We start from the raw sequence: 15,048 nt of genomic DNA on the forward strand, positions 1-15,048 counted from the left end.
TGAACGAGGCGATTCCAACAAAGATCACCCATCGCTCTGTGCACCCGCTAATCCGTCACCCTCTTTATCCTCCTCAGTCTCTTCCCCCTCGTCACTTTCCTCTTCGATGAGATCATCGCCGGGTTCCACCTCTTGGTACTGTTGATATTCGGAAATGAGGTCCTGCACCGAATTAACCGCGTTGGTAAAATCTTCCTCATCTATTCCCTCAGTGGTGTACCAATGTACGTAAGCTTTTCTTCGGTACATCGTATTGAACTGTTCGGTAATTCTTTTCAATATATTCTGAATCGCCGTGTTGTTCGACAGGGAGGTAGCGCTGGCCTTGAAACCGCGGGGTGGGACCTCGCAGATGGCGGTCTTAATGCTGTTCGGTATCCAGCGTACGAAATACTTGCTGTTTTTGTTCTGGACATTTAGCATCTGTTCCTCGACGATCTGAAATTTTATTCAGAAAATTAAGATCCTAGAATCGGAACTGCAATCCGTGGGAACTTCGACCGCACCTTGGTCGAGACGAGCCCTCTGAATATCGCAGCTACCGTCAAAAAACGACCTTTGGAGGGGTCGCAAGCCGCCAGCATATTTCTCGGTTCGAACATTTGTTGGGTAAGTTCAGGAACGGAAGGAACGCAAAATGGGGCTGCACTACGTGAACTGAGTGGTGCATAGCCGGGTACGAAGAAATGCGCTCTTGGATAAGGTACCATGTTGACGAGAATTTTCCTCAAGTCGGCGTTCAATTGTCCAGGAAATCTGAGGCAGGTTGTGATACCAGCCATGCACGACGAGATGAGGTGATTGAGGTCGCTGTACGTTGGTGACACGAGCTTCAAAGAGCTCGAGCAAATCTCGTGAAGAGCCTCGTTGTCCATGCAAATTGTCTCCTCGGTAATTTCCACAAGGTTTCGAAGCGTCAAGGTCGCGTTGTACGGCTCGACGACTATCTCCGAGGTTTTCAGGGATGGGACGATCGAATACGAAGTCTGCACGCGATCTGGATATTCCTCTTCCATTTTCTTCATCAGCAGGGTCCCCATCCCCGATCCCGTGCCTCCGCCGATGGAGTGAAGGATCTGAAATCCTGCACGAAAGGTCAGAATTTTCAAATTCCAGGGAACGGTAGCGAACTCACGAACCTTGAAGAAGGTCACAGCTTTCAGCTTCTTTCCGAATCATATCCAAAGCCTGGTCAGCCAGTTCCGCACCCTCCGTGAAATGACCCTTTGCCCAATTGTTCGCGGCACCAGCTTTTCCAGAGACAAAGTTCTCCAGCTTGAACAACTTCCCGTGAGATCCGGATTTCACGGAGTTCAAAGAGACTGGGTCTAGGTCAGCCAGAATGACCCGGGGCGTGTAAGTTCCATCTGATTGCGGACGAAACAAGAACGGAAAATTTTTGCAGGCGAGATTTTTAGTTATAAAAAGAGAATAGCCTTACCAGTTCCTTCGTTGAAAAAGACGTTTATTTGTTCCAGCTGGAGATCAGACTCCCCACGGTATATTCCTTCCAAATCGACGCCATGCTCGTCCACGATTATTTCCCAGAACTGTGTTAAGGGGTATACTTCAGTTATCTCTCTGCACTCGTGAGGACGTTTTTTATTTTTACCTTTGTGCCAATTTGATTTCCGCATTGCCCTACTTGTAACTGTACGATCTCCCTCATGGCGCTCAGAGAGTTTAGACTTTAATTTAGATCACCAAGTTACGAATGGGGTTAAATTTGGAGCCAAAAAGTACTCTTCGATGGTGAGTTTGCCGTTGATGTCGGCCTGATTTTGAAAAATAAATCAGACATCCGAAAGTCAATTTTCCATGGCAAGCTGTACGATGAGATAAACCAATTTTTTATTGAAGAAAATATATATAAGTATGATAACATACAGGTAAAAACGTATCAAAATCCATGTAAATCGTAGAGTAAAAAATAAACGTAGATAAATAAATAAAAAATACAGTGAACTTGAAGACGACGAGTTACACAGCGTCATAAATTGTTAACTCGAGTCTTCGAATGATGTTGGGTGAGGTGAGGCTCGAACTTGCTTCGATTCGTTCGAGTGGTATCTATTTGTCCTCAACCTCCTCTTCTTCTTCAAATTCACCGTCTTCCTCGGCAGTTGCCTCCTGGTATTGTTGGTATTCCGAGACGAGGTCGTTCATGTTAGATTCAGCCTCAGTGAATTCCATCTCATCCATTCCCTCTCCGGTGTACCAATGCAAGAAAGCTTTCCTCCTGAACATGGCGGTGAACTGCTCCGATATTCTTTTAAATAGTTCTTGAATGGCAGTCGAGTTTCCGATGAACGTTGCTGACATCTTTAAACCGCGGGGTGGTATATCGCAGACCGCGGTCTTCACGTTATTCGGAATCCAGTCGACGAAATACGAACTATTCTTGTTCTGGATGTTCAACATCTGCTCGTCGACTTCCTTCATCGACATTCTACCTCTGAAAACCGCTGCTACTGTCAAATATCTTCCGTGTCTCGGATCGCATGCAGCCATCATGTTTTTGGCGTCGAACATTTGCTGTGTCAATTCAGGAACCGTCAATGCTCGGTATTGTTGGCTCCCGCGAGATGTTAGGGGTGCGAATCCGGGCATAAAGAAATGGAGTCTCGGAAACGGTACCATGTTGACCGCTAGTTTTCTCAAATCAGCGTTCAGCTGTCCAGGGAATCTGAGACAAGTTGTAACGCCGGACATAGTAGCGGATACCAGGTGGTTCAAGTCACCGTAAGTTGGAGTCGAGAGCTTTAAAGTTCTGAAGCAAATGTCGTAGAGAGCCTCATTGTCGATGCAGTATGCCTGATCGGTGTTTTCTACCAGCTGATGAACGGACAACGTCGCGTTGTAGGGTTCGACTACGGTATCCGATACCTTGGGCGATGGGACGACAGAAAATGTTGTCATTATTCTGTCCGGGTACTCCTCGCGTATTTTAGAGATCAGGAGGGTTCCCATTCCGGATCCAGTACCACCGCCGAGGGAGTGGGTGAGCTGGAATCCTTGAAGACAATCGCAGCTTTCAGCCTCCTTCCTCACGACGTCCAAGACGGAGTCCACCAGCTCGGCACCCTCGGTGTAGTGACCCTTGGCCCAGTTGTTTCCGGCTCCGCTCTGTCCGAAGACGAAGTTGTCGGGGCGAAAGATTTGACCGAATGGACCCGAGCGGACAGAGTCCATGGTGCCGGGCTCCAGATCAACGAGAATCGCACGAGGTACGTATTTCGGACCACTCGCCTCATTGTAGTAGACGTTAATTCGCTCGAGCTGGAGATCGGAGTCGCCATGGTAGCTACCCGTTGGCTCGATGCCGTGCTCGTCAGAGATCACCTCCCAGAACTGGAATAATTAAACCCTATTTAGTATCCAACTGGATGTCAATTTCGGAATGCTGAAAATCGAGAGCGAGCTAGTGGAGGAATTTGGGTAGATAAACTCTGCATCGTTCGTTTTGAAGATGGAGGATGTAATTCGGGACGGTAATCCATACAGAGCGTAGCGGATCGGGTCCGTCCCCGCCGAATGCCGACCCCAATATAAAACTGACCTTGGCACCAATCTGGTTACCGCACTGGCCCGCCTGGATGTGGACAATTTCGCGCATCGTTGGGCCGTTGATGTTTCAAGAGGAGATCTTCCCGGGTTTCTGACGGACGGCTTCTGTCCCGGGTCAAGGTATCGAGGCTAGTTCTCTTCGGTTCTTGTCAAAAGGCGACGGTGATCGAAGGCGAGATTAGACGATATGCTACATGTACCGGATCTCAAAAATCAACAAAAACAATCGACCGTCTCCTTTATTCTCCTTGGCAACATTCCGTTGCCCGATGCAAAATAGGGGTGACCACAGACCAGGTACGTACGTAATAAATACGAAATCAACTCCCGAATGGTTTTTTTTTTTTTTCTTATAAACGAAAGACAATATATTAAATGGAAAAATAAATACAATGTGTGCCTACAGCGATATAATACAAAGTCGTTAGAATTTATCTGTCGTGAAACGTTCCCGTTTTCTCGACCTCGTCGTCCTTCGTAACGTCTCGGATTTCTGAACGCGTTCCGCGGTCTGGCTCCATCAAATGCCGAAGGCGGGGCGTCGCTCAGACCTTTTCGTCTTCCCGGCGTATTTCCGAATCGGATTCCGGGAGTTCGTTCTCGCCTAGGTCGTCCTCCGGACACTGGAGACTGACCCTTGCTGCTTCCGGTACGTCTTGAACGAGATCGCCGGCCGATTGACTTCCCGGTCGACCGTTCACCAGGAACCTTACGGGCATTTCCGTTTCTTCGTTCCCCTTCGGTCTTCTCCTGATGGAATTCAAAAGATATTTTCGCTTCGCATTTTCGATACGTAAAATTGATACAAGGCAGTCGACACTCACATCGCACCGGTGGGACAAGACCAGAGTTTGAAGTCTGCGCCGAATAGTTCTCCCTCCTCTATAGTCTGAGGAAGATGAATGTTGAGAGTTTCCGGCAAAAAGATTGACGTCAAGGCTCCGGCAACGCTCAAAGAACCCATGACGATCAGGGGCAGAACCCTGGAGTAAACTGCGAGGTGGACGATGTAGGGAAAAGTGAGCAAACCGATTCCCGCGATAAATGAGGCGATGCCCATCGCCTGTGACCTGAGTACGGTCGGCAGTAACTCCCCGACGAAAACGTAAAAGACCGCGAACGACGCCGCGATCCCAAATTTTCCGACCATCGCAAGCGACACGGTCACCCAGACGGCATCTGTAAGGAAATTTTAAATAGAGGTTTTGCCCTGGGCGGGAGTTTTGAGCGATCAAAAATCGATTCCCACCTTCCGGGACGAACATACAGGAGACACAGGCCACGCCACCGAGTAGCATCGTGAGGCAGAGGACCCAGCGTCTCCCTAATCTGTCCATCGCGTACCAAGTGATGAAGTATGATGGGATCTCGACGATGCCTCCTGTGCATCAGAATTTGCTCAATGAAACTCGTTGGACTTTACCTAGGAAGAACGATACATGCGTCTTAATCGCCTAATCACGTACCGATAAAAAACGCCAAATAGTCAGATACTCCTAAGTTGGTGGTGTTGTAGGAAAGCCCGTTGTAGACAACAGCGTTGGCTACCCAGTCGAACGCGAGAATGAAGAACTTTTTCCTGATGTTCGGGTTTCTGATCAGATCCATCGGGGTCGCGGAAGGAGGTGGGGGTCGATCTTCGGCACCGCCGAAATTCCTTCCATTGCAGGAGATGCCCTGCTTCTTCAATATGTCCATCTGCGAACAGCGGAAATATTCAACGGATAAAACCGCGTCGCTGTGACGGGGCAGTCGCGAACCGCACCTCCATCTTCCTCAAGAAGTTCGTTGGCACAGTTTTTCCGTTGACTTTTGCCATCCGCTGGACGATCACCTCCGCTTCGTCGATGCGATTTTTGCTCAGCAGCCAACGGGGGGACTCCGGAATTATCCAGTAGTAGCTGAATAGCAGGACGAAGGGTACGGACGTCGCCAGAGACAAGGCGTACCAATTCCTCAGGAAGTACCCCTGCGAAGAGAGAGTTTCAAGTTTCGATTTCGGAAATTACCGCAATCGCGGTGCGGATTTTGAAATCGCACTCACCAGCAGAGCTAAAAGGGACATCGCCGTTGCGAAGAACATGCAGATAACCATACCAGCAAAAGTCCTGTATCTGGGTCCCATCAATTCGAGGGCTGGAACGTGAGTTTTATTTTTAAGAGGGTAGCGGTGGTTTTTTTCTTTTTTTTTTTCTTTCAAACATTCTAATCTCGATTTCGGGAGAACGTACCCAGGATGAAAGGTATCTGGTAGATTGCGGGGAAGAACAGGCCGTTGACGGTCCTCAGTGCGGTGTAGATTACGTAATTGGGACTGAAACTGGTAGCGATCGATATTATCACTTCGAGAAAGAGGATCGCGAAGAAGGCAGTCCTCCGACCCCATTTGTCGGCTATCCACCCGAAAACGACGTTCCCAAATAGGCTACCGACGTAGAAAAACGTCGTTGACGTCGAGGGCCACCAACTGTTGTCGCATACCAGATCTAGCTACGTGAATATACGGTATTCGATGAAAAATATTTCATCGGACGAAAGCGGAAATGGACTGAGAAATTGAAGGACGGGAAATGAACGGGGAAGAAGTCTGGCCTTCCGAATCTCATTTGCGTGGCACGCGATGAGAATTCACTCTTGCTTTTCACGACGCCTACGCCGCCGCAATTCATATTTGTCCAAGGCAAATAGTACTAACAATAAGTAGTTCCTCTGAGTTCTTAAACAGGGTATGTATCAAGTAGCTGGTGCACCGCGAGTGCTGTCATCGAAATTGTTTCATTGTTTGTTCAGACAATTCGTACAAGTGCCATAGTTCAGTCGGGGGTAATGGAGATACGAGATAAGTAAATACGGAAGTGGGAGTGGTACGAATTTTAGAGTTTCCATGATTAAAGAAAGAAAAAAAAAAAAAAAACTCATAAGCGCCCCGCTACTGTGACCCGAGCGGTCAAGGTACATCTGCGCCGAGTGTAGGTGTATAACATGCGAGTTTGCGTATCCGAAGTTTGGCAGGAACTGACGCTGATTGCGGTGTATGTCCGGAGGATATCGTCGGAGCTGCGAGATTGAGGGTCAGAGTCGTGCGTGAACGATCTGAATGTACGGGCCAATGCATGGATCCGTACGTGGATCGTGGATCCAATCTCCCACACATTCAACGCTGTCATATCTGCACCCAACTAACCGGCCACAATCTCCACCGCATGTTTTCGACGTGCACGTATCTGCGTATACGTACGTACGTCATATGTGAATCATTACGTGTGGTACGGACCTATCCGTTGCAATCGCACCTAGATCTGAGGACTAACGAATTTTTTCTCTTTTTCTTTACCCCGTTGAGTGAAATCACTAGTTTATGAAATTGCCGGAAATCTTTCACAGCGATTTTATATCTGCAATGGGATGAAATTCCCATTTACAGAATAAATATCTCCGACAATCGAATTGGATCGAAAAGGATCGATGAAACAATGAAAATATATCTTGGGATGCCATTGACGATATGCGCCGAGGGATAATTGACGTCATTGCGTCACGAAAGTCTCCGAAGTCAGTGGAGTGGAGGCAGCGAATATCGCGTATCGCAAATCGCGCGTTCGTCGTCGAGAATTCCGAGTGTGTGTGGGTGGCTCCCACAGGGAGAGGTGTCCATCACCCTCGGTTGACAGGAGGAGCGTGCTCCCCCGTGGCTGCTTAGTCTATTAAGCTGCGCGCTACTCGTACGTCCGTCCATCCATCCATCCATCCGTCCACATGCGTTCATCCGTTCGTTTGTCTCGCGATTTGAATTTAGCTTACGCGATTACCGTTCGCTTAGAAGCGCCCTATAAGCCACCGCTACAATTTGCCAATTCTTTTTCAAATCGCCCGCTATCGTCGGATTTCGCACGCCGTTGCGAATTGAATTCGCGGCGATAGGATCGATCGTGGAACGCCGATTTCTATTGTAGATTTCTATTATTCGTTCGAATCGACTTTTCGCGTGGCCGTCAAAAATTACGAGTCATCCGTACCGCGGTAGTGACGTTGTTTCTCTTATCAGACAACGTGGGCAACGAGAAGTCGTCGCGCTTCCGGTCCCTGGATTTATTAGGCCCAACTCGCGCCTCGGGGGGGATCTTAGAATCGTTTCGAATCTTCGAATCGTCGGTCGTTGTCTTCTGACTCTCGTTTGCTGCATATGCGGCGCGTGGCTTCCGCCTAATTTTCTCCCCACTGCGGTCGCAGCTAGTCTTACGGAAATTTAAGACCGAGTTTGAATTTCCGTTACGATGCATCCGGAACGACTCGACCCTTTTCTCGCGTCCGCGAGTAATCTGGAATCTTAAGGCCGCTCTTTCGGTCCGACGAGTCGGTGAGCTCGTGTACTCGTATAGCTGCTACTCGTAGTCGGTATCATCAGCGTTAGGTACGGGGCTACGATGATGAGCCGCGCTGGAGTGCACCGCACGTGTGCAGATTAAAGTTAACGCGTTACACTTCAGCGAGTGCAAAAGTAACAGATTTGTTTACGTCGGATCTAGCCGCTCTCGCGGATATTCAGTACACATACGCCGGTATAGGAAGATTCTTGGAATTCCGCGTTCTACCGATCGTAAGGGTCGCCTAATATAATCAGGGGGGGAATCAGCGGCATTCGTATGACAATTTAAACGATTATCGGAAGCAACTTCCGACCTTCCGGAGCTCTTTCACACAGCTGATAATAAACCCGTCGGGGGCGGAGGGGGGAAGGGGGTGTGGAGGTCGCGCAAAAGTCCATGATCCGTGTACTCGATCTCGCCGTGTGGATGTAACGTACATTGCACATGCCAACACATAAATTATATAGACTAGTGTGATGCACAAGTGTCGAAACGTACATAGGCGATGATAGTAAAACGCTGCGTACGTAGATAATAAACGTCGTCATTGGCATCGGTATTAGGTGTACTGGACGTGATGTGATAGGATCTACACCTATGTTCACGCGGTTAGATATGGTCATAGCCATTAAAATAGGTGTACGTAGGTACGCTACGGCGGTGTGCATGTGTGTCCTCTGGCTCTCCCACACCGCGAGTATTCGCGGTAAACAGTTTATACGACGAGAAGCCTCCGTATCCGTTTGGCCTCGATCGGTCAATCACAATTTAGGAAACGTCCGTTTCCGGTCTCAACGCTTCCCCAGAGATCTCCGCGGTCCTAGCCTCCGGATCCACACCCTTCGAATCTTACGCTGGCCAAAAAAAATATTCATCGCCGTCTTCTTCCTCCCCGATCGTTGTACGAGGGAAGAGTCGCGGCTGCGAGTCACACCGGGTCGAAAATAAACACGAATCGCATCCATCGATCATGTATTCGATAAATGGAACACCTACGCATTTTCCGTTAACGGAGATCGAAGAAACCGATTCGTTTGCGAATTACGATCGATCCTCCCCCTCGGGGTTATCCTTGCGCGGGTTCGGTCGTTCGCTGGGAATCAATCGTGCGAGTGACAAGAGCCAGCCACCGTCGCTCGACGACTATACCATCAATCGCCTATAGCGGCCAGTTTGCCACACAGCGTACACTTGCATGCGTGTTTGGAAGCGTCACGTGACGGGAAGCGGGGGTAAATTGGACGGCAATTGCTGACGCCACCATAGCTGCAATCTATCAGTCGCTCTTTCACCTTTTGCCAAACCGTTTTCTACTCATTTTTACTTCACACCGGCTGAAATCGTATCTCCGAGTGGCTCGACCCGAAGAAAGTCAGAATGAACGCGAACGAACGACCCCTGAACCCGAACCGTTCGATCTCGGGATACCGCGACGCGAATTCACCTCGGCTCTACTTTTCTTCCATTTATTTTTATTCCTCTTACTCTTTCGCTGTGCGGAACACCCCCGGACACCGTCGCATTGCGGTACCTAGATTCACCACATATTCGGTTGATGCGTTGAAATATGAAAACGTGCAGACATTCCAAGTTTTATTTTGTACCTACAACGCCGTAAAATCTCGAGTTTCATAAAACCGCCGGAGCATCGAGGACGCGGGGCATAAAAGCGCAAAGAAAATGAACATTTCGGTCACGACTCCTACCGATCCTTGGAATAAAAAAGTCGCGGCACCCGCGTGACGCCGCACAAATTAGAAATAAAACGAGTGTCTGACCTAATTATGCAAATGCGGAAACAGTCGTAGTACGTACGCGTGATGATGATGACGATGATGACGTCGATGGCGATGATTGTAATATACCTAGAGATCCTCTTCGTGACTGGGATATAATCGTGCATACGGACCCATACGTAATAAGCTGCGTGCGTACGACGCAACGCCCACGCTGGCTATTCCTACGATAAGAGATAGAGTCGCTAGATGCAGCTGATGCAGGCACAGCATGTCGGGCAACGACCAGGGGCGACCGATATGCACGTTGTTTGTAGAGCTTTATCCCATTCGTAGCGTATATACCTATGCCGACGGTGCGGTACACACGCGCTCGATTATAGGCTGGGAAACTCGATCGGAAGACAGCCTTAGCCTTGGCGATCTTGACCTTGGGTGGACAGTCACCCGTTTATGGGTTACGGGGCGAGAGGGAGGGGGCGGTAAAAACGCACAATGCATAACGGGGGTAACGGAACGAATATGGACATTGAGGGAACGGGAGAGAGAGAGAGAGAGAGAGAGAGACAGCGGGGTGATTGATAAATGCACAGATGTGTGATAATGATTTATTCATGCTGTTGTGATATTGCAAAATGGTAACTCAGAAGACTGAGATCCGATCAGATGGAAGGCAAACTTGTGCGGAACATGCCAATTGAAATCTTCCGAGTAAAAATCACGGGCAATTTGTTTGTTTTTTTTTTTTCATTTTGTCAAGTCCCGACACTCCTAAAATATCGACTAATCGTGAACTATCGTGAACTTCGTTGATGAAAAAGTGCGAACACAGGGGATGAGAGAGAAGAATCGAACGGAGAGACAAGCGAGAGTTTACCTCTGTGACGAGCGTGCTGTCGTAGTCCTTCCTGTCGTATATCCAACCGTGTTGACATTTGCTGATCGGCCACTCGGTGCTACCAACCGGAGGTGGTCCGGGTGCTCCGATGTTGGATGTCCGCGTGAAATTTGAGGTCGTTATCTGCTCTTGGTGGAGCCATGCCTCGATTATCGCCGTGTAATTCACATCGTACATGTAGCAACGTGAATACGAACGGCGACCGTCCGATTTTGGGGTGTAGGGTAACGACAACGCCTTCCTCTGGTCCAAGGTCAAGTTCGAGTTCTCCAATTCGGGAATTCGGCACCAGTGCTCCGGCGACGCACTCACAAACACCTGGAGGTCAGTCGAAGACGATATGACGCGAGAGAAATTGGTAAATCAATTTGAAACTCGATTCGAAAAGGTGGGAAGATATTGTCCTTTTCATGCACATCGAACGGTGAATTTGGATTGATTATTTTTTCTCGTAACACTTACCTGCGAAAATGCGAGAAATGCCGCCGGCAGGGTTGCGGGTATACAAAGCAGGTAGTACATGATGTTTTGGTATCGTCCTTTCTCGCCCACGTGCACGAGCACGTCGTCGAAGTCGATGGTACTCATCTTTCAAGAATTTCGATAACTTTCGAAGACTGCAGCAGAGAGCAACAGGGTTTCTTCGGATCAGCCCGCATGACCGTCGCGCATGTCCGTCTATCCTGCGTCCTCTATAACATATGTTATACGGATATGTCTTCGCGATTTTTCGTTTACCTACGTTACCCCTCCGGAATTATTTATCTCCGAATAAAACCGTGAAATCCGTGATATCCTTCGTATTTTATTTATTTATTTATTTATTTATATAAACCCCGATGGCGGGTACGTTAATGGAGATGACTGTAAAATGCGATTATAAATCTGAATTTAATAAATTAGAATGATATCCAACTGTATATTTGACTAATACCCTATATATATTTTCTTTTGATACAAAATCGTTTTTTATCGTCTTTTGGTTTTTATTGTTATATCTGAATGCCCACTGAATTCGAAACTACCGCGTTACTGCTCTGTCTTACAAACTAAAATACACTCAGCTCTGTACTACATTTGTTGATAAGTCGAATTGGATTAAATGCGACAGTTTAAACAAATCGTTACATATTTAACACCGTACATATTTCACACGCGCACTTCACTAGTTCGATCTATTTTTATTTCTTCGGTCCTCTGGTTCGTTTTGCTCAATTTCAATTTCGCTCCGCTGATTTCGATTAACTCGTCAATCGATCACTTCATAATCCGTTCACCATAATCACGAGCCTTGCAGTGCCCCAAGTCCTGAATTTACGGAAACTCCGGAGACACTTGGAAATGATTTTTTAATTGAACCGGTCAAGGTAGAATTGCGTAGAGTGCCGAACAGAACCGGAGAATCGCATCCTGCTTATTGTCTCTGAATTTTCCAGTGCCCACGTCAGATTAGCTCCGACCCAAACTTTCTTCCTTTCTCTTATCTTTTATCTCCTCTCTCCCTTTTGCCGCGCCAACTATCTATTCTTCCTAATATTTATCTTTCCAAATTGTTTCCTTTTTTCGTTTTTACTTCTGAAAGTAAATTGCAGGAAAGCGGTAAAGAAAGTTGCGGCGAGATGCGCTACCAAGTTACGACCCCCCTGGGGTTGCACTTGCTTTTTAATTTCTTGAAATCGTACGCGCGTTCTCCTCTTTACTTAAATCGCAATCACGTCATTTTCCGACGCCAAGGAGGGTCAGCCGTTTCCGGGAAAAGTTGAAGAAACCTTCCCAACTTCATGAAACATCTCCACCTTCCGCGTGGCCCTCACTTCCTTCGGTAAATCGTAACGATTAATTGATTATCGAATGCCTAGTTAATTTCCCTGTAAGCTGCAGTCACCTGTAAAGTGAATTCAACGTGGTTTAACTTACAGCTGCACCGTGAAACCGCGGACAATGAAGTTAAAAAATGTACCAAAGGACACATGGAATATGGAGAGAAATTATCTGATTATATCGCACGAAACGACGGCACGTGTTAAATGTATTATCTACGTTAGTTGCAAATGTCGATTGGCCACACCAATTCAAACGATGTTTGAGCATCACTCGTTATATTCGTTTATCTTATAGCTATATTGCGGTGATAAAATTTTCAGCGGCAAGACATTCAATCTTGGCGGGAATACGCGGTGCGATTTGTGATTTTACAGTAAAGTATGATGGAACGGAACCAAAACGCCAGAGGCTTCGATTCAAGATTGAATTTGGAAGGATCGATTTTCAGTCTCGCATTCGTATGAGATTTCAATTTTGCAACGGTGATAGCATTTGTGAAAAGGTGACTAGAAAAATACTCAAAATTCAACGGAAAACATTTCATTTTGTATATTTTTTCTCGCATTATTTCCGGGGTGTGCCCGGAGATTTCATCGTAGCCAGGTGTCTAATAAAATGATCAATAGGTATCTTTATGGAATAGCCAGACCGCAGTAGTTTGTAATCTAATTGTAAACGCGTTCCAAGTGATCACTGATCGTAAGACGAGACGGTGTCTGTAGGCATTTGACGTTTCGTAGTTGGAATCGTCGAACGAAGACTCGCGACCGATGACATCACGTGAGGGACGAACATCGTGACATGCACTTGACAGAAATATCTTACATATTGTGTAAACAAGACAAATTCTACTGTTTCCAAGCTAATCGTCAATCAACCAATCTCTCTCTTTGACAATCGCCGTTTACGCCGCCAGACTACGATCAAGTATTTAATTGATTAGACTTGCGTTTCATTTTGTCAAACGGTCTCACACGATGCGATGAAACTACGTTGAAAAAGAAGGTTCGAACGTTATTGGTGGTCATTGAAATTGTGTGTGTGATGTATTTTTAGAAAAATGGAAAAATTTATCGGGATTCGATAGAACGGGCCTTCGTATACCTATGGCAGGTATATGTTGGGTTCCGATGCGGAGATTACTTCGGATTTATAATCTTGCGATGAGCCTCTGGCAAATCAGCCAATCACGTTGGACCAATGAATCAATGAAACGATCGAATTGACCAACATCCGGCCCTCAACGCGTCGCCTACCATCGACCAAGCTCATCTCATCTCCGGGAAGGACGACCAACCGTGTACCGAACGGTCCATAAATTCGTGATTGTTTAAAAAATCGTCAAAGATTGCTAAACATCTTGCGGCAGAAGGAATTTGAATCCCCGAACGGCTGTCCGTGTACCTGTATTCTTTGTATGGTCAGTTTCTGTAAGCCGACCGCGTGGTAAAAAATCGCGGAGTCCGAAGGGATGAATTGTCGCCACGCACAGGAGCTAGCCGGAGCTCGGAAGATCACTCGTAGAAATATTCTATACCGGTGATGTGGGTATATAGTGAAATGAATTTAATTGTTTTTGAAACACGGCTGCAGAGAATTCGCAACACTATATAGATAATGTATATATTAACCGGAGGGAGATACAACCATCTGCACCTCTAGATTCTGTGGTCTGTAGTCTCCATCACGAACTGAATCTAAAACAACTGCAGAGGGGCCCCGTCGATCCAGTATCCCGTCCTTCCACCTCCTCCGTCGCAGCCTCCACAACCTCCAGCCTCCATGCCTCCAGTCTGCAGCATCCAGCATCCAACAGCTCCACCTCTAACAACGCCGCCATCGCACATCGCTACACCATCTCTTCTCTTCTCTTTGGATATGTACATTACAACGTATGTACGCATTATAGTCATCTATCTATCATTTTGAGGACCCCCTGACCCCCTGGCCGTGCTTCTTGACGTCCCATCGGCAGTAACTCCCCTGTGCGATGTTATATACGGTTCATATGCTAGCGTGACTATTAATATAAAAGGGGTTCCTCGACACTTGCGCGGTAATTGCTCTTCGCATGCTTCAAGTTTGCCGATTTAGTTTTCTCTCAACAATAATCCACCCGGAACTCGATACTCTATGAGAGACTCCACGTCGGATATATATCCTTGATCGCATCAACCATCGTGCAACCGTGCAATATAAGAATGAAATACATGCGGAGACTGACATATCATTTTAAATATACGGGAATCGCAGGCGTTACAGTATCTATAAGATAATTAAATTAAGCTCGTAGATTCTATAGAAACGATCGCATGCAGGCTATTCATTCCGGAAAGCAATTTAATTTATCAATGTACTCAGCGGTAATTTTTATTCATTGATGCTGTTGGTCGCCTCATGCATCTACGGAATACCGTGATACTATATTGAATAACACTCATTGATACAATGTATGTAAGTAAATGGAGTGAGTAAAATTACTCATTCGATTCTCCTGTGATATTTATTCAATTTGAATCTAATAGGGAAACCTCTACATTCGGGAGAGTCAAATTATTCTGCAAATCCCCGCTCAGAAACTTTCACCGATCATCGATCGAACTGAGGTTTATAATTCATAGCTTTCAACATAGTTGATTTGATTGCAGGTCGCAGT

At 46.9% G+C, this 15,048-nt stretch overlaps 3 protein-coding genes across 6 annotated transcripts; all 3 read right to left on the reverse strand.

The window, feature by feature from the left end:
• Nucleotides 1–24: 24 nt before the first annotated feature.
• On the reverse strand, nt 25–1,844 carry LOC105691464 (tubulin beta chain-like). The gene is made up of 5 exons (XM_012409936.3): nt 1,613–1,844; nt 1,442–1,550; nt 1,140–1,367; nt 507–1,084; nt 25–438 (listed from the first exon to the last, which is right to left on the reverse strand). Exons 1-5 carry the CDS (start codon nt 1,667–1,669, stop codon nt 25–27), a joined length of 1,386 nt encoding a protein of 461 aa, XP_012265359.2. The 5' UTR covers nt 1,670–1,844.
• Nucleotides 1,845–1,957: 113 nt separating this feature from the next.
• LOC105691488 (tubulin beta chain-like) lies at nt 1,958–3,758 on the reverse strand. Its single transcript, XM_012409988.3, has 2 exons — nt 3,560–3,758; nt 1,958–3,351 (listed from the first exon to the last, which is right to left on the reverse strand). The coding sequence occupies exons 1-2, from the start codon at nt 3,614–3,616 to the stop codon at nt 2,071–2,073; spliced, it is 1,338 nt and encodes a 445-aa protein (XP_012265411.2). The 5' UTR covers nt 3,617–3,758; the 3' UTR covers nt 1,958–2,070.
• A 134-nt stretch (nt 3,759–3,892) lies between these two features.
• On the reverse strand, nt 3,893–14,234 carry LOC105691424 (organic cation transporter 1-like). 4 transcript variants are annotated; one of them, XM_048649419.1, is made up of 10 exons: nt 14,049–14,234; nt 11,031–12,453; nt 10,548–10,886; nt 5,799–6,057; nt 5,612–5,703; nt 5,333–5,536; nt 5,034–5,265; nt 4,817–4,948; nt 4,392–4,746; nt 3,893–4,317 (listed from the first exon to the last, which is right to left on the reverse strand). In XM_048649419.1, exons 2-10 carry the CDS (start codon nt 11,154–11,156, stop codon nt 4,113–4,115), a joined length of 1,944 nt encoding a protein of 647 aa, XP_048505376.1. In that variant the 5' UTR covers nt 11,157–12,453; nt 14,049–14,234; the 3' UTR covers nt 3,893–4,112. The 4 variants fall into 4 exon arrangements, with proteins under 4 accessions (XP_048505376.1, XP_048505375.1, XP_048505374.1 ...); XM_048649418.1 differs by having other exon boundaries at nt 14,024–14,234; XM_048649417.1 differs by having other exon boundaries at nt 13,797–14,103.
• Between the last annotated feature and the right edge of the window lie 814 nt (nt 14,235–15,048).

This window comes from Athalia rosae, chromosome 2 (assembly GCF_917208135.1).
Source record: "Athalia rosae chromosome 2, iyAthRosa1.1, whole genome shotgun sequence".
In the NCBI taxonomy this organism is placed as follows: Eukaryota; Metazoa; Arthropoda; class Insecta; order Hymenoptera; family Athaliidae; genus Athalia; species Athalia rosae.